The sequence below is a fragment of the Choloepus didactylus genome, chromosome 10 (assembly GCF_015220235.1).
Source record: "Choloepus didactylus isolate mChoDid1 chromosome 10, mChoDid1.pri, whole genome shotgun sequence".
NCBI classification, from domain to species: Eukaryota; Metazoa; Chordata; class Mammalia; order Pilosa; family Megalonychidae; genus Choloepus; species Choloepus didactylus.
The window spans coordinates 114,373,293-114,396,412 of record NC_051316.1 but is presented as its reverse complement, the minus strand read 5'-3'; the positions used below and the strand labels follow the sequence as shown (position 1 = coordinate 114,396,412).

At 39.0% G+C, this 23,120-nt stretch overlaps 1 protein-coding gene across 2 annotated transcripts in view; it reads right to left on the bottom strand.

Annotated features, from left to right (window-relative positions):
• ELP1 (elongator acetyltransferase complex subunit 1) overlaps positions 1 to 23,120 on the bottom strand; it is a 100,083-nt gene that overhangs the window by 20,399 nt on the left and 56,564 nt on the right. For both annotated transcript variants that reach the window (XM_037797105.1, XM_037797104.1), the window contains 14 exons: positions 21,708 to 21,823; positions 21,263 to 21,336; positions 20,438 to 20,516; positions 20,263 to 20,342; positions 15,465 to 15,602; positions 15,267 to 15,352; positions 14,780 to 14,928; positions 12,745 to 12,868; positions 11,744 to 11,841; positions 9,932 to 10,133; positions 7,240 to 7,301; positions 5,891 to 5,953; positions 5,447 to 5,507; positions 3,844 to 3,957 (listed from right to left, as the gene is read on the bottom strand). In XM_037797105.1, coding sequence (XP_037653033.1) covers positions 3,844 to 3,957; positions 5,447 to 5,507; positions 5,891 to 5,953; positions 7,240 to 7,301; positions 9,932 to 10,133; positions 11,744 to 11,841; positions 12,745 to 12,868; positions 14,780 to 14,928; positions 15,267 to 15,352; positions 15,465 to 15,602; positions 20,263 to 20,342; positions 20,438 to 20,516; positions 21,263 to 21,336; positions 21,708 to 21,823 — 1,446 coding nt within the window. The remainder of the gene's footprint in view (positions 1 to 3,843; positions 3,958 to 5,446; positions 5,508 to 5,890; positions 5,954 to 7,239; positions 7,302 to 9,931; positions 10,134 to 11,743; positions 11,842 to 12,744; positions 12,869 to 14,779; positions 14,929 to 15,266; positions 15,353 to 15,464; positions 15,603 to 20,262; positions 20,343 to 20,437; positions 20,517 to 21,262; positions 21,337 to 21,707; positions 21,824 to 23,120) is intronic.

Sequence of the window (23,120 nt, the reverse complement as noted above, 5' to 3'; positions counted from 1 at the left end):
GCCTAAGCCATTAAATTTTAACATGTTTTAAAAATTATTTGACCTTGGGATTTACTATATAATTATGCTTTGCAATAAATCAGTCCTTTCCATATAGACATTTTTTCGTATGTGAGACCATTATCCCTCTGAAAAAATATTTTTAACATGCTATGACTATGAAGTATTGAATCACTTGATAGTCATGCTCCAATTATGGATCTTTGTACATACAAAACACATAATTTTTGATATTTGTACAAGTGTTTGGCTAAGTTATTACTTCATAAGTTGATTGTAAAATGACTTTACTACAGTCAACACAGGTAATCTACCTAGCATTTCATGAGTCTTCCTGAATCAAGTGTCAATCAAGGGATGAAGCTAAACAGGGGTGATGCTTTGCTCCGACTCTTAAAAATTTAATAGCTGTACTTACTATTATATAATATAGAGAGAGTGAAATTCTTCACTGTTGTTTTTAAATCTAGGCTTTTTATTAATGTTACAGGAGATGAAGCTGCTTTATTGGTCTTGAGTAGGACTTGTTAATGAATGGTGTCTGCAGGAAGATGATGAACAGAAGCATTTATAACAAAGTTTCACTGTTTTATGAAATGCAGAGTTTCTAGCACCTGCCTCCTTTGTTTTGTCACAATTAAAGTATTTCTCCCCTATTTAGAAAGACAAGTGTACTTCAGCACATTGGTTAGCATGACAGAGATGATGCGGTGCTGATAAGAATGTTTAGGATAGACTGCTGGATTGTTTTGCAAATGTGCCATATTGGCATGTGTTAAAGTGATAGTTCAAAGCTGGACATTTTTATTTAGGAGGACAGTGAAATCTTCATTAGAACTGATTTTTTATTGTATTCAGTATGTAAATTTTATGAAGCTTGTTTCTATGATTAATATGAAAAATTTTTATAAATATGAACATATATATTTATTTCGCTTGAAATAATTTGTATGTAGTTTTGAATCAGGTTTCACATTGAATCTATGGTTTCATAAATAACCAATTTGGGATGTTTCTAGTTGTCTACTTCAGTCATAAACCTCAGGAGCAAGGGCAAAAATTAAGAATTAAGAGTTTTATTCTGTGCTTTTTAAAATACAAGAGCTAGGGAGTCGCATCATGAAAGCCTTTATATAACAATGGAAATTGTATATGGAATAAGCATTTTCAAGCCCATATTGGCAGGTCTAAACGTTTCTTAGATTTTAAGTTTCACAGTGGTCAGTGTTACTTACTTTGTTAGTACTTAGGTATCCCTTATACCGAATAATTTAAATACTTACTATCATTGTAGCAGCATTGAAAGTCAACTCAATATTGTGGCATAGCAACAAAGATTGCAAGAACCTCAGAGTAGCACAATTAAAACTTTCCAAATTGGTAACCCACAGGTGGAGCTACACATGAATTCACATGGTGACATCAGATAAGTGCATAAAACCTCACAGGCTGGAAAGATTTACTGATTCTTCTTTCACCGGCTCCCTAACTGACTTGCCCTCAGTAAGACTCAAGGAGCTTCAAAACTACTCCTAACATATGCTTACCTGAAGCCCACGCTCAAATTCTTTTGCTGCATCCACACCTCTACATTCTAGCATCATAGTCACAGAAGCTCTCACACTTCTTGCTTTTCCATAACCCAGTTTAGTTATATGGCCCCCTCAAAAAGAAATTGTTTTGTTTAAATAATTCGGTCAGTTATTTGGAGAGAAACACAGAGCTACTTGATTTTTTAAGGGTTTGTTTTGCCTTCTCTAGTATTTTGTGAAAATACAGTAGAGTAACTCATTTCTTTGGTTATCAAGATGAAAAAATAAATATAAAAATCTTTTTTTTATAGAAAGAATGGAAAATTGTACACACAGAAGGATGGCTTCATCCCACTGAGAGTGTAACATAGTTAAAAAATGATAATAAATATAGTGAAACAAAGTTAATCCAACTATTTATAACTTTTATTTCTGTTAATTTTAGAGATGACAAATTGGCTCATTAGATTTTTCTGAATGGTGACACAATTAATCATGATTTAGAAAAATTACATAAAATTCAGTCTTCATTAACTAATATAGTATGCAAATTTAAAAATTTTAATGTTCAGTAAATTTCCCTTAGTATTAATACCATAGTTTATGAAATATCTCATTTGAATAAAAATCCTTTATTTTTATTAAAATAAGTTTCTTCTTAAATTATCTTCTAAGTATTACTGGGATTGGATACAAACCTCACTAATAATTTTTAGGAGAATATAAATGAAATCTTATTTCAGGCAGTATGTAGCAGAAGGAAAATGAATTTAATTAAAAAACCCAAAAGACCTGGCTTTTCTAACTGCTTATATGACCTCCAACAAAGTCATTTAACTTCTCTGGGCCTTAGTATCTTTCGTCTATAAAATGTACCAAACTATCTCTGAAATCTCTTTCAGCCCTTAACGTATATGATTATCAATATTTTAGTAAAATTCAAATAACATTCATTTTAGAAATTATTGCAGATAATCAGCTAGCATTCTCTAATATTAAAGGTTGAATTTATGAATACAGCTGTTAAATGCATTCAAAGTTACTCACTTCTTTAAGCAAATAATTTTTGGTTCACATCATTACCACCGAATGTGTGTCATTTTCACTAGATGCAGACAGAATTTGCATTTAGATTTGCTTCATCAGCTAGATTATCTGAACACGAGGCCATTGCTTTTGAACTGACGACTGACCTACTACGCACACAGTTCCCCGTTTCTTTTCTACGTATCTGTTGGCTAAAATCTCCCAGAGAAAGTAATGCCTGGGTTGCATTTGGATTGAGGTTGAGAGTAGGGGTTATGACAGTTCCTGGCAGAATGGATACTGTGAACAGAGACAATAAATATAAAAAACAGTGCTGTATGTCAGGAATTACAGACAATCTAGTGTTGCTGGTGTGTCATATGAAACAAGAAGTGGTAAGAATTGAGACCACCTTTCTAGTTTCTCGGGAACAAAAGGAGGTCTTGTGTTCCATGTTTGGGAGCTTGGGTTTTAATCTGTAAGCAGTGGGATGCTGTTAAAGAGATTTAAGGAGGAAATAATTTTTATTGGTGCTTTGTTCCTTCCATTTCATAACCCAGTTTCTAAAACCTACAATTTTTAATATGTGATATTACTCTCATAAGAAGGCTACATCAAAAATAATTTGGTTCTTTTATGTTCTATTACTAGAACTCTTCTTCTAAACCCATTATTTTTTCTAAGATCTGATTATTGTTACCAAAAATGACACAATGACTTAAGCCTTCTAAAAAGGTATAAATATACTGCATTCTTTATCAGACCCATCTCCAGAATTATATGTATATGTACATACCTTGAAGTTTGTTTTGTTTTTACCTTTAATTTAGGTTATTTTTGACTGGCTTAAAATAAATTCTACCCCTGTGTTAGTATTTAAGTCCAAATAAACCTTTAAAATATATATTAAAAAAAATGAAATGAGAGCATATTAAATACAATTATGATTACTGCAAACCAGCAGTTTATCAATTTTTTTTTCTCTTACAAAGCAAAGGAACCTTTGGAGATGAGGAAACTCATTTTGTAAAGCACAGAAGGAGTCGGCTGCTCTGGTGGGGGAGATGTTTGACAGAGCCCTTCCCATTCTTGCTCGACCCTAGGGGCCTCCAGAGTCCTTCCCCAACCCACACAAACACAGACATACAAAGACCCTGAAGGGTTTCCCAGAGGCATCAGACTTCCCCACAGCGCAGTAATACAATCACAGGAGGAGAACCAAGCAGCTAAGACAAAGTGTGATGTTGCTCCTCTAAGCATCAACGATCTTTACGCAGACACTCACCCAGGTTCATCTGCTGGGCTTGCTCCTTGAGCTCTCGAACCACCAGTAAACGTTTCTTGTGGCGGCTGAACATGGCTCTCTGGGAGTCGAAAAACATCATATAATTTTTCTGGGCTGGGGCAGGGGAAGAATGGGAAATAACTTGAACGTGATGTTTAAGCAAAGAGAAAAAACTGTGAGGTGGGGAGGGGTGAGAGTGATTGGAATTTAGCAAAAAAACCAGTTACTAGGTTTTCCAAACAAGAGTTTTTCTTTAATACACATTAACCTACATAGTTTTAGGACAACGAACAGAAGAATGGAATTCCAGATCTCAGAGTTCATTAAAATCAGCCCAGAATGCTCTCTACAGCTAAATTTCTAAAATCACCTGTACAAAGACTTGGTATCTAACCTAGGAAAGGACCGGCACATAAAAATGCACAGAAAGCTATTAAAAATAGTGGGAAATATTCACTTAAATGCTTCTGCCGAAACAGCCATGAAAAGACCCATGGATTTTGAACAAATGTATCTATTGATTTATCAAAATTATTGTCCAACGACAAGACATTAAGAGTACCAGTAAAATAAAGGAAAAAAGCAAAATGCTACTGTCCAAAGACATTTTATTAATAGGTATTAGGCCTATACAAAGAAATTATCAGCATTTTCTAGGTTCTCATTGGTGGAAAAAAATCCAAGTAAGAGCTGCCTTGATGGACTGTTAGAGTGCCAGGAAGGAGGCTTTCAGTCTCCAGTTTGGGGCGCCTAATGTGAATGATACAGAAAGAGCCTCCTCTCCCCAGAGTTTTAATTACAGTGGAGGATAAGAGAGAAGTAGGGTAAGAGTGTAAATGCATGTTACTGTGGCAAAGGCCAGACACCACCACTTGGAGGTAGGCTGTGCTCAAAGGCAGAGCTTAAAATCAACCCTCACTACCTAGGATTTCTGTATGTCAAACTAATGTCCTTCTTTTCCACTTTGCTTTTAAGGGGTCACAGTGACAAAGAGAAGATTCTAGAACTGGTAACACCCATCTGTTTTCTAGGGAACATAAACTTTATTTGTAAAAGATTCTTCTCTTTTAAAAAATTTTAATTTTGAAAAATTTCAAACCTACATAAAAGTTCCAACAGTTCAAACATAAAATTTTATCTAGATTTATCAGTTAACATTCTGCCATATTTGATTCCTCCCTGTTTTTCTACACATATGCACACATCATTACTATCCTTGTGGAACCTTCTGAGAGGAATTTGCAGATATATGACCCTTCATCCCTAAATATTTCAACATATTATTTCACATTACCACAATACTATTAGTTAAATTGATACAATATTATCTAATATTTAGATCATTATATTCACATTTACCTCTATACAAAGATTCTTAATCATATTTTATCACAGGTTTACAACATTGAAATATTTTATGTGCTACCCTTTAGTAGTTGAGTATATTAAAAAAATTACAATCAAAATTAAATGTTATACCCACTGGGGAATTTTGATGTACTCCACATAACAGCACATTACTAAAAGATCTGTAGTAGAGGGAGTACCCTCTCCTCTCCCACTCCACCCCATCTTTATACTTCCAAACGAGGAATTCCATCACCTTCTAAAATGGAAGGCTTTACGTTGGTTTCTATGATATCCAGTCTGTTATATTTGTATACCTGAAAGTGAAAATGGAAAAATTTTAGGGAGAAAAACTTCTAGTCACTGGATGGTTCAGACACGGGGAGCAATAATCACTTTCAGAGGTGGCCAGGCTATTTTCCAGAGGAGCAGGCCTCCCACAAGGCAGCCAAAGGAAATTCAGCTCATTTTGGCAAAAAAGAGTAACACTTCGTATTTGGAGGATAAACTAATTTCCAAAATTATCAAAAATAAATTTGGAAAATGGGTTTCAAAATGCCACTTATCCTTAGATCAGGTATGAACTACTTGTACTTAATTTTACTGGCCTCAAAAGAAAAGGGATTCCAGCTGACCTCATTTCCCCTGCTCCCACTCTGCTTAGCACTCAACACAAGGAGGATTTTTAAAATTCCCTTACCATTCTCAGAGCTTCCTCCCAGGCAGCGCCTTCTAATAGCAAAAGCACAGCTTCTTCATAATCCTGACCAGGGGATATCAAGGAAGATAACAGTTTAATGCAGCAGTGGTGTCAGATGCAACGTAACAAATGGCAAAGTTGCCTACTGAGCTGCCTCTATCTACCTTTTGGCCTTATCCTTATAGTCCCAGTTCTTAGCATCATGCCTGGCCTAGAGTTCATGCTCAGTATGAAATTCTAGAAGCAAAACTGTAGTCACAGAAATCAGATCGGTGGTGGTCAGGGATTGGGAGTGGAGGGGGAGACTGACTGTAAAAAAGGGAAACTAGGGGACTTTTTTAGGGTATTAGAAATGTTCATTATCATGTGGTAGGGGTTACATGACTGTAAACATTGTCAAAACTCATCCAATTGTTCATTTAAAATTGGTACATTTTATTTTACAAAATTACACATCGTATATATGATATATATAACCTTCATTCACAAAGAAAAAAAGAAAGATGGTGGCACCCTATCCATTCAATTGATATTAGGTGGTATTTCCTTCTATCCCAATTTCTTTACCCTTCCAGGCACGCTTTATTTATTGATGTTCTCAGCTCAATCACCCAACCTATGTTCTTTCTGGGATATAATGATACACAATTTTAGTTTCTTTTCACTTATCCTTATTGCATGAAAAACAGTGACTTTTCTTAAAAGCATAATTATGTTACGTAAATGTATCATAGGTGCCCATTAGCAACTATAAAAAATGCCCTCTCCTCAAAGGCCAAAACTCTAGAAAGTGGTAATATCTGATGCCAACTATCTGTGTCCATGTCCCATTAGTCCAAGGCCAGTGCCAGTGCAGTTTCACCATTTCCATACTAAATCTTATGATTCTGCCAAAAGCTCGTATGGGTACTTATCCTCACCGTCTGCTGGAAACCTGGAACCCTTCAAGCTGCCTGAGGTAAAAGAGACATTTCCAATAAAGGGAGTGGGCCTACAGTTCAATCTCTGTTTTATAATGGCCCTTCCTCACTGCTTCTCCTCTGGCAAAGTTACCATAATAGTTCAACTACCTTGAGACCTAATTTAGTACTTTCTTCTAAGATCAAACTACTAGTATAGTGGAGCTATTTGGTATTCTACTTCACAAAACTTACAATTAATTTGAGATATTTTGAATTCAGATTTCCAAGTCAAGCCAGAAAGATGGAATACCTTCAGGGCAAAAAATATCTCTGGATTTAAGGATTACCCACTGTCCCATTAATTAATGTCACGATCAGTAAGGTGCGATCTGAAAATTCCTTGCTTGTTAATAAGGGAAGGTTTCCGGAGGGAGGCACTGAGTCTACCTGGGCGTACTGCTCCAAAACTGTGGCGGCGTCACTGTACTTCCTCTGGTCCACTAGCTTTCCTGCAAAGAGAACAATAAGCGTTTGACCACAGTTGCCTTAAGACTAGGATTTACCAAAACAAAGAAGAAACAGTTTTTTTGTTGATAAATGTAAATTACAAACGGGAAACTGAACTCTTCAGAGTATATTCAAATAAAATTGCTTTTAACAGCATTTTCAGAAGTGTTCCCTAAAACCGTTCCACGGGATAATAAAAGACAGTACCAAAAAAAAAAAAAAAAAGATTCCTGGGTCAAGAAAGCATGTCAAAACAATGGGAAAACAAAATTAAGCAGATCCTATTACTGTTCTTTTTTAATATGCCTCAAACTATATATGTTGTAAATTTCTGCAAGGGGATAGGTACACATACCATAGGGTCTTATCTTAACTGGCAGTTAGAATCTAAATTTAGCACAGAAGGTAAAGGTCACGTATAATCAAGAATGTCTTGGAAATGCTGACAAGGGCACGCATGTGGGAAACTGGTTTAGTATCTTTCAATAACCCATTTCTTCCTCTACCAAGAGGAGATCGCTGTTCCTTTGGCTGAGCAGTGAATGGAGGTGGCTGGCTTATACTGGGCATCACGTGGTGTCTTTATATTCTAGAATCACTCCCAGCCCAGCTGTGATAATCACACTATGAGAGACACTGAAGAAAAGTTAAAATCACCCCCACTATTTAAAGTTATCTTTTCTTTCTTTTGCTGAATGTGTACAAACTGCCAAAGTTAAATATGTACCTGAAGTGCCTCCACTGTGTTTAACATTTCTCAAAAATCTCTGGCCCCTGCCCACCCCCCACCCCGCCCTTTTCTGAGCATCTGAGAGAAAGAGGCGTATTCCATCACAAGGCATGGAAAATAGCAAGGTAACAGCTGAAAAGAATGTAAGAGAAGCTAAGATAGTTACATCTCCTCATTCTGTGTATGAAGAGGTATAAATGATCAGTAACATACTTTTCTAAAGCAAAATGAACAATGGAGCCAGAATGAATAATTTAAAAGCCTGATAAGGAATTCTCACCAATGGTAAAGAGAGTTCAGCTAGAAAACTGAAAGGGTTTATAGAAGAGATCCAATAACCAGAAAATGCCAGAAAAGAAAAGTGATCCTTTCATCCATTTTTATAATCCCAAGAACAAGAAAAAAGAATAATGCAAATAACTAAGGAGGATATATACATAAATTTAACAGGATACCATTTGGAATATTTTCAGAACTGCCTTTTTTTTTTTAAGACCATACCAAGGTAGGGGAAAAAATTTACCAGTTATTTACTTAAGCATATACACATACTCACACACGTATACAATGAGCAAGGCCCTCATAGCAGCAACATTTACAAGGGAAAACAATTTAAAACAACCTAAATGCCCTTAAGAACAATAACATGTCAATAAACAATAAATGATAGATAGATAATGTAAAAATATGAGTCCATATGAAATAAACTTAAAAATTCAGTGCAAATTTGATAATATATTATGATTATATCATATATTATATATTTATACTACATGTATACGTATATATAGTACACATATTTACATATACATGAATAAAAATGGAAAACAGCTCATGGAGAATAATTACAAAAAGTAATAACAGCACTTAACATTTACCATGTATTAATTCTGTTCCAGGCACTATTTTAAGAGCTTTATGTGGATTTAATTTATTTAATACTTACCATAACCCTATTGCTATTATCATTGTCATCTCAAAGATGGATACTCAGAGAAGTTAAGTAACTTGCTCAAGGTTACACAGAGTTTCAGAGCAGCTATTTGCTGATGACCGTATCTTCTTAACATGCAATTTTGAGGCAAACAGCTCAGTCTTGTTATTCACATAATGCTTCAATAATTACAAAGTCAGATGTGTTATCAGATGGAAAAATACGAGAAAAAAATGGTGAGTTAAAGGATAAGGGCTGAGCATGACTTAATCACAACTCTCATCTCTAAATGCTAACAGCATTTCCTTCCCATTGAGAACTTTTGAGAGTTGAGTGTCGTGGACACTTCTCTGGCATGCTGGGCAAAGCAGGCTTCCTTTCCCTGCCACTTCCTGTACTTCAAGCACTGCTGAGATGGCCCTGTCTGTATCTGAATGGCTCCATCCCAAAACGCATTTTCACTTTCTTACAGGACACATGGCTTCCCAGCTATACTTTACAAGAAGTGGCCATGTGATGCACATTTTGGTGAATAAGATGTGAGTGTAAGTGATAGTGTAACTTCTAGGTCATTTCCACCTTAAAGGTAAGGGTTCTCCTAGGACTCTCTGGCTGGAATACAGACAATGGGATGACACAGCTACAAGCACTGAGATGAGGACAACGCTTCAGGGATAGCAGCGCCACACAAAGGCAAGTCTCTAAATGACCCTGAGAAGCAGCAATGCCCCGGCACCTTGGACTTGTCAGCCTTTACTTCTTTATCATGCATTGCATGTTGGGGACTCCTTACGGCAGCAGCTTAACCTGTGTCCTAATTAATATACCATTCTAAATTAATTTTTTTAGTGAGTATTAGACTGTCTCAGGGTATGCTGCCCTAAATGTATTTGCAAAGTTACGAAACAAAACAAAAAAAGAAATGAGAAAACTTTTAGAGAAGTAGATAAATAAATGATAGCGTTTACCTGCTAGAGTTCTGCCAAGGCTAGCCAGTTGGTCTTGGGTAAACTGAAGCTGGGCTGCCACGCAGAGGGCTTGCTGCCAGCTGCCACAAGTCAGAAAGGCCTCCAGGGCTTTCTCGTGAGCGCCACAGCGGGCAAACACAAGCCCTGCTGGCTCAACAAGGTGCGCCTGCAACAGGTGTTCTCCATAAGCCACACTGATATCCTGTGACAGGAGATGAGGAGACGAGTCAGTGCGGAAAAGGAACAATCGTGTCTTTAAAGCTCCAAGGTAGCCTGCCTCAGTCATTATACTCTAAACTCTCTTGAATTACTTAGGAAAACTCGGTGTTTAATCATTCTTCACTCAAAGCCTCCATGGGGATGCGTCATTTATTCACTCAACAAATAATTAGTGGTAAACAAATAATTATATATGCACCTTCTGGGCAGTGGGAAACAGCAATGCAAAAATTACAAACAGAACAAAACAGAAACCAACCAAACAACAAGAACAGCAGAAAAGTTCCAGCTCCTGTGGTAACAGAACCGACTTAGAAACACAGAACTAGTGGTGATGGCAGGGGGCAACGGGAGTGCAATTTCAGAGGGTTGTCAGGAAACTGGGCTCTGAAGAGGCAACCTCTGAGTAGAATGGGTGAGAGAAGAATTAGCCTTGTGAAGAATTCGGGGCAAACGCCCCAGGCAGAGGTCTCAGAAGGCAGTGTGGCCTTAAGGCAGGAATGTGCCCAAGGCCTGAGGAACAGCGAGGAGGCTGGTGGCCTGCAGTGGAGACAGTGAGGGAGGGGGAGAAGGAGACCAGGAGCAGGGGCAGCCACTGGCCAAACACTGTCCTCCCCAGGCTCGGGGTGAGGCAGGGCCACAGAGAGAAAGACGACCTGCCCGAGGAGCCCAAAGTCTGGTGGGGGTGATAAGTCAGTACATGGGCAGTCTGCTCATCGCAGTGGTAAGTGGCATCACCAGGCTAACAGGCTGCTCTGTGAGCACAGCATCTGGCAGCTAGTCCAGGAAGGGCTTCTGGAGGAGGAGACCCGAGAGTTCTGATGGCACGTGGGGCTAAAGGGGAAGAGAGATGGCAGAGGCAGCGTACAGTAACACGTCTGTGGAACCAGCTCTGTGGAGCTGAGCATGGGGAAAGAGGCAGAAGCTGATGCTAGAGAAGCAGATGGGGTTGGATCTTCGACAGTCATGTGCAAGCTGGGGACGAATTGGAAATGGTGGTGGTGGCGATGGCATGGAAGAGCAGTGGCTAACAGCATACACAGGCTCTGTGGTCAGAGCTGGGCTCTGTGTCCCGGATCTGCCACTTGATAGTTCTGAGACTTTAGACAAATTGTTTCCTTCTTTGTAAACTGTGCACAACACCTTATCAGGCTGTTATGAGGATTATACAGTACATTTAACATATAAGCAAGGTAGGTAGCATAGAGGAAGAACTCATGCTTAAGCTGATAGACAACAACAAAAAACCTTATCCCTTTATTCTGAAATATATGGGAAAGATCTGCATTTTTTAGAAGGACCAGATACATAGCAGTGAGGCTGGACTGGAGGTAGTGGCAGAACGGAAGCACGGAGCCCCATGTGGAAGCTGCTATGGTATTACAGATGAGGAATCACAGGTAACTCCTAGTGTCTAACCTGGCAATTTCTTTAGAACAGGACAGGGCCATTCCCCCAGATAAAAAAGTCGGGATGAGGTTAATTTGTTTTTTAAGATAAGCCTTGAAACCAAGGACAGTGTTATGGAAATAAACTCCTCGCCCCTTTCCAACTAATGCACAAATCAGTAGACTCATTTCACAAGCCACACACCTTGTACTGCTGCGAGTTTGGTGGGTATAACTTCAGAGCTTCATTATACAACTTTTTATCTTTTATTATGTTTAAGCATTCTGAGAAGTACTCAGGTCCTGTAGGAATAAGATTCATACAAACACAGACTTACACTTCGGAAGTGTGATGGATTTCATTTATAACAATGGTCCCCAAACAAAATCAATAAGGTACCTTTAAAAGACCTACATCATCAGAGTATCTGGAGAACAGAATCCAAAAATTTAAGTTTTTAACAAGCACCACTGGAGATTCTGAGGTATGAGAAACACTGATCAGGATCAATGTTCTTTTTAAAAGTAATTCCTTTTATGTTATACATGATACATGACCAGCTGGTCCAGGGTTTTCTCAACTTCCTTGATAAGAAGCACCTGGGCCTGCTTATTAAAAGATGACACATTCCTGAGACCTATCCCAGACCCACTTAGTCAGACTCTCCAGGGAAGTTGGAAGCCGCAGGCTTAACAAGCACCCTAGGTGATTCTTGCTTGTCCCTATTTCAGCCCACAGTGTTAACAGGGGAAGCAAAACAAGCAAAACACCGACAGGGTACTTGTTCTACACCATCACTGCCAATTAGTGTCTCTGAGGGCCCTGGGTGGTGGGCTTCACCACTCACTCCAGACAAGCAATAGTTTCTCATATGGCTGTAAACACCATGAGAAAATGTGAATTATAAACCAATTTTCTTCTTAAGACACTGAAGTTAATTTAGAAGGTAGCCATGTTTAGCCCAAGAAGGATCTGCTCTATTTTCTTAGCTAGGACACTCCTCTAGTTCATTAAAAGTGATTTATTTGCTAAACACTCAAATTTTCAGAACACATGACAAAAGAAAGTGTACATATGTATCTGTTAAGGTTTTCAGGAGTGGAAATTGAAATCAGTTTATGTCTGAACTAACATTGTATTTTGAGTTATACCTTGACTAGTTTCAAAGAATGAAGCAGAAAGAAGCATGTAACTCTCATACTTACCACATTTGCTGAGGTGGCCGATAGCTTTTTCATACCGTTTCAAGTATTTATCTATAGTGAACCGCTGATAATTAGGTTCCATCTTCTTAAGCATGTTAAGAAATGGAAGATATTCTTTAGGATCCTGAAAAATTAAACAATAAAGAGAACAAGTTTGGGGGAAAATGCTTTAAAATAATATGCATTGAATATTTTTCACTTGGAATCATAATGACATTCTTAGGTAAGTCTCACAATAACCACTTATTTCATAGGCTAATTGTGCCAGTTTGAATGTATTATGTCCCTCAAAACACCATTATCTTTGATGTATTCTTGTGTGGGCAGACGTATCAGTGTTGATTAGACTGTAATTTTTTGAGTGTTTCCATGGAGATGTGACCCACCCAACTGTGGGTGATAACTCTGATTGGATAGTTTCCATGGAGGTGTGGCCCCACCCATTCAGCCTGGGCCTTGATTAGTTTACTAGAGCACTATATAAGCTCCGACAGAAGGAGCAAGCTTGCTACAGCCAAGAGGGACACTTTGAAGAATGCACAGAAGCTGAGAGTAGCTGAGACAGACATTTTGAAGACGGGCGTTGGAATCTAATGCAGACATTTTGCAGAACGCCATTTTGAAATGCAACCTGGGAGCAAACAGACGCCAGTCACGTGCCTTCCCAGTTAACAAAGGTTTTCTGGATGCCATTGGCCATCCTCCAGTGAAGGTACCTGATTGTTGATGCACTACCTTGGACACTTCATGGCCTTAAGACTGTAACTGTGTAACCAAATAAACCCCCTTCTATAAAAGCCAATCCATCTCTAGTATTTTGCATTCTGGCAGCAGCATTAAGCAAACTAGAACACTAATAAAGAAAACAAAAGTCCAATCTAAAAGATATTCAACAAATGCATCCGAGTTTCTCCTAAAAGTACAAGGCATTGTGCTTGTTGCTGTTTATCATGGCTTTTCGTGCCTTTCATTTGCAAAGACCAACTGTCAAAACTCAAATAAAATCATACTGAATTGGACACAAAACTCTGAGTTGTTGATCATCTCCAGCTCTGTGCTATGCCCCACAAGGAAGTTCTTTTCCTTCCTAATGAAAGATATGCTTTCTTTCCTTAATGTATTTCATTGGGCAGACAGGATGAATATATACAAGGACAATATGGAGAAAAAAACAATACATGAATGTTCAGGTACATGATGTAGGGGTGAAAATACTCAATCAACAAACATTTAGTAAGAATCTGATACATACAAGAATGAAACAACCCTGATGCTCAGGAACCTTGCAATCTGATAGAGAAGACAGCCTGTGGCATGCAGGGTAACCACTGGGTGAATGGAAGCACATGTGAGGGTCATCTAAGCCAGTCCCTCGTGGTGGTAGGGCAAGAGGGAGAATCAAGAGGCGCTTACTGGGAAGATGCCACCTCAGCCACGACCAATGTGGAGCACATGAAGGATTTTAAGCAGAGTAACAAAGGAACAAATTTTCCTTTTTGGAAACATCACTTTGGCAATGATAAAGGAAAGACTGGTAGGGGACAAGACTGGGACTGCAGAAAACCAGACAAAAAAATGAGACTGAGTAGATGAGTAGTGCTAAAACTTTCTAACTGTAGTATGCTAAGGTGGGAAAAGAGACTCCAAACCTGTCTACTCCCCATGTTCCCACTTTCCACTGGAAAAGAGCTAGGTGATGGAGAGCCAGAGTGAAATATATGAATCACTTGTATTTCCTTTTTAAGAGGAGCACTAGTTCATACATGTGCCTATAATCTTAAAAATAACAAGTAATTTTAGTACACTTGTTCAACCTAGAAATCAAAAAACTCCATTAAGCAGAGAGCTAAAAAATAGAGAATGGGGTTTAGGGCATGGGCCCTGGAGCCTACACAGATCTGCCTCCAGGCCTGGATTCTCAGAGTAACATCAGGCAAGTTACTGCACCTCAAGAGTGGGGTTTCATACTACCATGGTCATATAAACAAGAACCACAAAGAGGATGAAGATAAAAGTATGTATTAGCTCCACATACCTTCTGTGACTTCTCAGCTACCATGAGGACCAAATCAAAGTCATAGGTCCCAAGAGAATGATCATATAATTCATTAACATCTACCAGAAGCAGCAAGTATTTCAGGGCCTCTTCAGCACTCACAGCATCAGGAACAGAGGGGGCATTTCCTGTCCATGTTTAAGAAAACAAAACAAAGACATTTGGGGGAAAAAATCCACATACCTAGCAACATAACCAAAAAGACAGAAGCAATACATTTTTTTTGGCAGAACTGGGCACCAACTGAATTTTTTTTTTTCATTCTTTTGTATATACTTTGTGGGGCAGCACTCAAAAAAATTAACCTGGGTCTTAAAACAGCAACCAAAATATGGGGCATGTTAAATGTGTGCCAAGGCAATGACTCAGTAATGGGGATGGTTCTGGTCTACCCCATCTCCAGAAGACCACAAGACTGGCAACAGTCCAGGCCATGTTTAAACACTCTCTGTGAAGGGGTTTCTACCTTGAAGCTCGTGTACCTTCTGCAGCACAATTTCCAGTTCTGGGGTTGTTTTCTTCACGTGAGATGTCAGTATTGACAGGCAGTACCTGAGGTGGTAAGTGAAGCACAGCAGCATGAGAAAGATGAATAAGCTGATTAAGGACCACTAACCATACACTTCCATCGTCAGAAGATGCCAGTTAGTGACAGGGTACATACCTGTGAGGATTCATGCTCTCCATGGCTGCTCTCATAGCATCACAGATCAGGTCAACTTTTGTCCCATCAAGGTCCTGGGATGGCTGGACATTGCTGGTGACTGGAGGCGGGTACATGGTCTTTGTGACATCTTCTTCCCTAAGATAAGATGTGTGTTAAAAGGTCACTAAATGAACCTGTGTCCCAGCTATCAAACTACTAACGTATATCCAGGCATGCTGATAAAACAATAAAAACGGCTGTTAGGAAACAATGTTTTATAATAAAAATACACATATGTGATAAAAAACTGAGAAATTTATGACTAATTTAATTTCTAATCTGAATGTTTAGGAGTTCATCAAAGTGAATCAGGCAAACCAGACTGAATTCTAAGCAAGGTACAGATTAAGAATCAGTCGTCAAATTTTGCTATATTACTTGTATTTTAAAAAGCACATCAGTTTAGAAAAAGTCAAAGTTTCTTATAAAACTAACTCTTCACCAACCCTATAACATAGCATTTCCTTTCCTAGTTACCAATCAAGAGAAATGAAAACACGTCACAAAAGACATATACAATAGTGTTCACAGAAGCTTTATTCATATTAGCCCCAAACTGGATACAGCCCAACTAGATACACTCAACAGGGGAATTAATAAATTAACTGTGGTGTTTACACAATGGCATACTCCAGAGCAATAAAACAGAATGAACTAGTGATACATGCAACAACATGGATGGCTCTGAAAACATTACACCATGTGAACTATGCTTATTTACACAAAAGAGCAAAAACTACAGGATTCCATTAATAGGAAGTTCTAGATTAGGCAAAAACTAAGAAAGGATTCGAGGGAACTTTCTGAGGTGAAGGAAATGTACTCTATCTCGATAGGAGTTTGGGTTACATGCAAGTATGCATTTGCCAAAATTCACTGAATGACACGCTTATGATTCATACATTTCATTGTAGATAAATTGTCTCTCAAAAAAAAACACACAATAAAGAATGCACTCTAGTTAATGCTATGCAAGGTGAAATGTTGAGAGAGAAAGTGGACAGATTTCCAGTTAACTTTGAAATGCATCTAAAAAAAGATGAATGGATGGATGGACAGACGGTACACAGTGATAAAGCAAATAAAGAAAATATGAACTATAGAATCAAGGTAGTGGGTACAGGATTCTCACTGACATTCTGTGTGTTCAAAATTTTTCATTAAAAAGTTAGAATAGAGAGGAGAGGGAAGATGGCGACATAGAGAGGAGTGGAAGCTAAGTAGTCCCCCTGGAACAACTACAAAAAACCAGAAACAACTAGTAAATAATACAGAATAACTGTGGGGGGAAAAACAACACCATCCACTCATCATACGCCAACCTGAATTGGGAGGAATGCCCAAGATCACAGCATAAAATCTGTAAGTAAAAACTGCGGCTCCAAATCGGGAGACCCCCTCCCCCTACAGACTGAGCTGCAAAGCCTTGTGGTGCCAGAGAGAAGCTCTCTCCCAGCAAGCGAATATAGCTCAGCTGAGCTCCAACTGGGGTTTCAAGTAGCAAGTGTGAACTGCTCACTACAGGTATGAATCCCCCAAAAACAGACAGAGGCTTTGCGTGACGACTGACCTTGGAGAGCCGGAGGGTCACCTTGGACTAGGTCTCAAGGGGACTATCTGTTTCTTTTTTGGCTCAGTGGAGAAAGCCCCAGCCATTTTCAGTTCCCAGTGCTGTGACTCAGAGAAGGGTGGAGATAGCACAAGCAGAGAGAGAGACCATTGAAATGCTAATGACCTCCCTCTAGGGGGGTCTATCTCCTCTAAGAGGAAAGGGGTGGGGCCCTTTCCACTGAGAACCAGACCCCAGAGCCTGGGGGAACACGGCCACACCTCCTCACACCAGTCAACAATTATAGACTAACAGGTGCCACCTGCTGGGCAGAAAAGCACAGTGACCAGAGGCATCACAGGAACCAATTTTCTAAGACACACCCTCAGGGAAACCAAATACTGAATATTTCTTCCCTCTGGGACCTGAGCCTGTTCTGGTCTGGGAAAACCTGATTGGGGTAACCAGGGAAACCATGCCTAGACAACAGAAAATTACAACCTACACTAAGAAAAACAAAGTTATGGCCCAGTCAAAGGACCAAACGTACACTTCAACTGAGATACAGGAATTTAAACTAATGCTAAATCAATTCAAAAAGTTTAGAGAAGATTTCGCAAAAGAGATAGAGGCTGTAAAGAAAACACTGGGCATACATAAGGCAGAAATCGAAAGTTCAAAAAAACAACTAGTACAATCTATGGAAATGAAAGGCACAACACAAGAGACAAAAGACACAATGGAAACACACAACAGCAGATCTCAAGAGGCAGAAGAAAACACTCAGGAACTGGAGAACAAAACACCTGAAAGTCTACACACAAAGGAGCAGAAGGAGAAAAGAATGAAAAAATATGAGCAACGTCTCTGGGAACTGAAGGATGAAACAAAGTACAAGAATGTACGTATCACTGGTGTTCCAGAAGGAGAAGAGAAGGGAAAAGGGGCAGAAGCAATAATAGAGGAAATAATTAATGAAAATTTCCCATCTCTTATATGAAAGACATAAAATTACAGATCGAAGAAGTGCAGCGTACCCCAAACAGAAGAGATCTGAATAGCCCTACACCAAGACACTTAATAATCAGATTATCAAATCTCAAAGACAAAGAGGGAATCCTGAAAGCAGCAAGAGAAAAGCAACCCATCACATACAAAGGAAGCTTAATAAGACTATGTGCGGATCTCTCAGCAGAAACCATGGAGGCAAGAAGGAAGTGGTGTGATATATTTAAGATACTGAAAGAGAAAAACTGCCAACCAAGAATCCTATATTCAGCAAAGCTGTCCTTCAAATATGAGGGAGAGCTCAAAATATTTTCTGACAAATATACAATGAGAGACTTTGTGAACAAGACACCCGCCCTACAGGAAATACTAAAGGGAGCACTACAGAGTGATAGGAGAAGACAGGAGTGCGTGGTTTGGAACACAATTTTGGGAGATGGTAGCACAACAATGTAAGTACACTGAACAAAGATAACTATGAATACAGTTGACAGAGGAAGGTTGGGAGCATGCGAGACACCAGAAGAAAGGAGGAAAGATAAAGACTGGGACTGTGTAACTTGGTGAAATCTAGAGTGTTCAACAATTGTGATAAAATGTACAAATACGTTCTTTTACGAGGGAGAACAAGCAAACGTCAACCTTGTAAGGTGTTAAAAATGGGGAAGCATTGGGGGGCAGATGTAATCAAAGTAAACTAGAGACTGTAACTAACAGAATCATTGTATTATGCTTCCTTTAACATAACAAAGGCGATATACCAAGGTAAATGCAGATAAGACGGGGGATAGGGGAAACATGTTAGACACTTGACATTGGTGGTGTTGTCTGACTCTTTACTTTGATTTAAGGTTATTTTTCCTTTTGCTGCTTCCCAGCTGTTATTATTATTATTTTTTTTCCTCTTTCTTTTGCCTCTCTACCTTCTTTGACTCTCCCTCCTGCCTTGTGGAAGAAATGTAGATGCCCTTATATAGATAGTGGTGAAGGTGGTGAACACATAAATATAAGACCATACAGAGAACCATCGATTATTTACTTAGGATGGAATGTATGGTGTGTGAACAAAACCATATTAAAAAAAAAAAAAAAAAATGGGTTGATGACAAAACCTCGAGGGCAATATACTGAGTGAAATAAGCCAGACACATAAGGACAAATATTGCAGAGTCTCACTTATAGGAACTAATTATAACATGTAAACTCACAGACATGAAATATAAGGTACCAAGATATAAGACGAAGCTTAAGAATGGGGACTGGTTGCTTAGTATGAGCAGAATGTTCAATTAGGATGAACTTAAATGTTTGGAAATGAACAGAGGTCTTGGTAGCAAGATGGGAAAATAACTAACAGTGCCAAATGGTGCGTGAATGAGGTGGTAAGGGGAGGCTCAGAGTCATATATGTCACCAGAAGGAAAGCTGGAGATCAAAAGACGGGAACGTATAAAACTAAATTCTGTGGTGGGCAATGTCCATGATTAACTGCACAAATATTAGAAATCTCTTCCATGAACCAGAACAAATGTATGACAATACAATTAGAAATTAATAATAGAGGAGCATATAGGGAAGAAATACATACCTATTGCAAACTATATACTACAGTTAGTAGTATTTCAACATTTTTTCATAAACAGTAACAAATGTACTATACCAACACTACTAGTCAACAACTGAGTGGGGCTGGTTAGGAATATGGGAGGATTCGAGTTTCCTTTTCTTTTTTTCTTTTTTCATCTTTCACTTTATTTCTTGTCTGGAGTAATGAAAAGTTTCTAAAAATTGAACAAAAATTAAGTGTGATGGATGCACAGCTGTATGAGGGTACCAGGGCAACTGATTGTACACTTTGGACAATCTCAATAAAAATTAAAAAGGAAAAAAAAAAAAGTTAGAATAAAAATCATGTCAGAGAAAGACATCCTTTGATCTCAATCTCCTAAGAAAAACTGTTATATATACATATGTATACTTAAAAATTAAGTCAAATAATAATTCTTAATGACATGTTTTAAAGTTAGTTTTAAATAGACTGTTTTTAAAAGAGGGGATAAGAGCAAAAACCAGCACATATGGCATCTGACAGTTTAGCCATTAAAAACATGTGAACAGTAAGTAACTTTTCTTCTCTAGCTATTCAGCTGTTTGATTTCCTTAACCAGAAGAAAAAAATTATGGAAATTAAAATACTTACTTCAATTCTGTGAAAAACAAATTAATATGATTTACAGAATCTATCTGTTTTATGAAGGTATCCACATTTTCAAGAAACACCTACCGAAAAAAACACAGGACAAAACATTTTAGTTCAGACCATATTAGTTCATGTCTAAAGAGTACTAGGGTAAATGTTAGATTGAGAAAGTTACCTTAGGGTTATGATCATGAATCAGATTGAGATTAATTCTCAGTTTTCTCATACATTCAAATGCTTCTTTAAACATAAGGCTGTGAGAAAAGAGAGAATGGATAAAAAGTATTTCACAAAAATTCACTTCACTGGAACCAGCCTGTTTTCTTTATTACACAAGCAGTTATAATCAGATTACAGCTGAAATGCCAAAAACTACCACTGGATTTCCACTCTGAAACCAAAGAATGGAAAAGTCAGGTACCAAGTTCATTTAGCTTCTTAAAAGTTGTGATTTAGTCATCATGGCAGTCTTATGACTACATCCCCAAATATGCATAAAAGATAATCATTAGGGAACTTACTACATTTTTTTTTTTAACAAAATGTTAATGAAGATCTTTGTGGTATAAGTTTCCCCCAAATAGATTCCAACCATGGATCATCTCCTTCATGACAGATGCTCAGACTTTTTTAGGTCCTAGATCCCTCTGCAAATCTGCTGAAAGCTTTGGGCCATCTACCTAAATAAATATATATTGACAAGTTTGAGGTTCAATTTCCCTGGCCTCACAAGCCATTTAAAGCCCAAATGGATCACTTTGGGTTAAAAACCCTGTTTCATATGATGAGCTTCCTGATTCTTTCCACTAGAATGTCTACCATGCTGTATAAGGATTAAAATTAAAATACGAAGGGAAAAAAGCTTGTGAGAATCTCACTAAAGACATCTAGAATGAAGGTTTTTCAGACTTACAAGTTGTAAAAATTGTAATAGAAATACTTACTGACTTTACACGTAAGTCATAACAGCAAGCTAACTAGTCATATAAATGGCACTTACTTGTCTAACCACTTCCGAATCTGAGCTAAAACCAGAGCTCGATGATGAACAACTTCTAAGTTTCCCCTTGGCATCTTAAATAAATCAAAGCAATAACATTTTAATTAAATAGAAAAAATTTAAATACCCACAATAAACATTTTTACCTCCTAACTCTTCATAGAAAATACCACAAAGTGAGCTATAAAATGAGCATACTTTTGGCAGAATCTGTGCTCTAAATTTATCTTTTGATTTTCAAAAGAAGCTTCCTTTTCATAGCCTTACTGGGCAAAGCCTGTATCAACATTCCTTTGTATAAAGCTACAAAGAAAAACCTAGCAAAGACAGGCTTGTAATAAATGATTATAAACAATAAAGGAGACTAAAATACAATCTGCAAGCATTCTATTTGGTAATGACTGCCTAATGACAATCAGAAAGACAGATGAAAAAATTTGCTTACCTGTAATACGAGTTTTGTGTCCTGGGGCACAACAGTGACAATACGTGAACCCCTCTCCACCTTCCGCAGTGTTTCCTCCTTAGACGTATTACTGCTGCTCAGACCTACCTGTAATGCTAAAGACACCACAATAGCTAAGCCTTAAAACAAGCCATCATGACAAGCCTCAGTGGAAACTGCACACGTTATCCGAACAGAATAGAGCAGTTAACAATCAGGCTCCTCTGCTCTCCCACCCAACCGCAGGAGTTCTTCTTTCTAAAAAACGACCTCATCCCCAGAACTTGCCCTCTTTCTTACAGAGCCCTCACATGTACTGGCATACATGACTTTCAAAGGAGTTGAAAAAACACAGGGAGGTCCAAGGCAGCTTCTCTAATTCTTGGCATGTCAGTGCCCTGTAATCAACGAAAGAAAGATTCCCAATTTCCCAGTTGCAAGTTCCTATTTCTTTGGAATAAGGAAAAAATAGAGAAACAGACACACAGAAGAAAAGGGGCACGTACTAGATGGAAAAATGAAGCCAATTTCCTACAAACCAAAAGACGGATTCCTTTGGATGTACAACAGAGGATGGCCACAGTGAGAGAGGAAATAATACACAGAATTAGGACACATTGCAAGTTTGATATCTACAAGGTAAGCCAAAATACAATATTGCGGGACACTGATTACGTGCTTCAACTTGGCGGGCCTGGGCCAGGGGACCGGATCCGCCCCTGGGGAGGGTGGTGGGCACGGGCGACAGCGCCCTCCACAGCCCCCCAGGCCTGGGAAAGTGAGGCCAGAGGCAGGCCCCATTTCCTCACCCAAAATACCACCGTTAGGGGAGGCTTGCCGGAGGGAACCGCCTTTTCCCCACCCCCTTATCTTGCCCGGACACTCCCCGTTGCCAGTGCAACTCCCATCACCACCAGTGTGCATACATTGTTGCCAGACACCGTTGCCAGAGCAACTCCCGCCCCTTTTCAAACAACCTCCGTGCTCTCTTAGAACCAATCCTAACCGCACCCTCTCAGAACCAATCCTATCCTTTATCCCCTCAGCATTGACTTGTAACAACCCCCGCCCTCTATGCCAGCCTATATAACCTGTGCTCACCCCTAATAAACTCTCTTGGCTTCTTCACCCTCAAAGAACCGTGTCCTGCCTGTTCCTTCTCGCCGCCCTCCACACCTTGCACGCCTCCGCCGGGGACCGGGCCCAGTCCCCCGCCTCGCCCTCGCCTCCGGGAAAGAGCCCCCGCCGCCGGTACCCTCCGAGCAACGCCGAGAGCCGAGGGTTCAGCAACCGGCCGCCCCCCCCCCCCAGATAAATCAACTGCGACCGCAACTGGCGCCCAACGTGGGGCCGGTCCTCTCCACGCAGCGGTCCAGTAAACCACCCGCTCGCCCGGACGCCTCTCCACCTCCC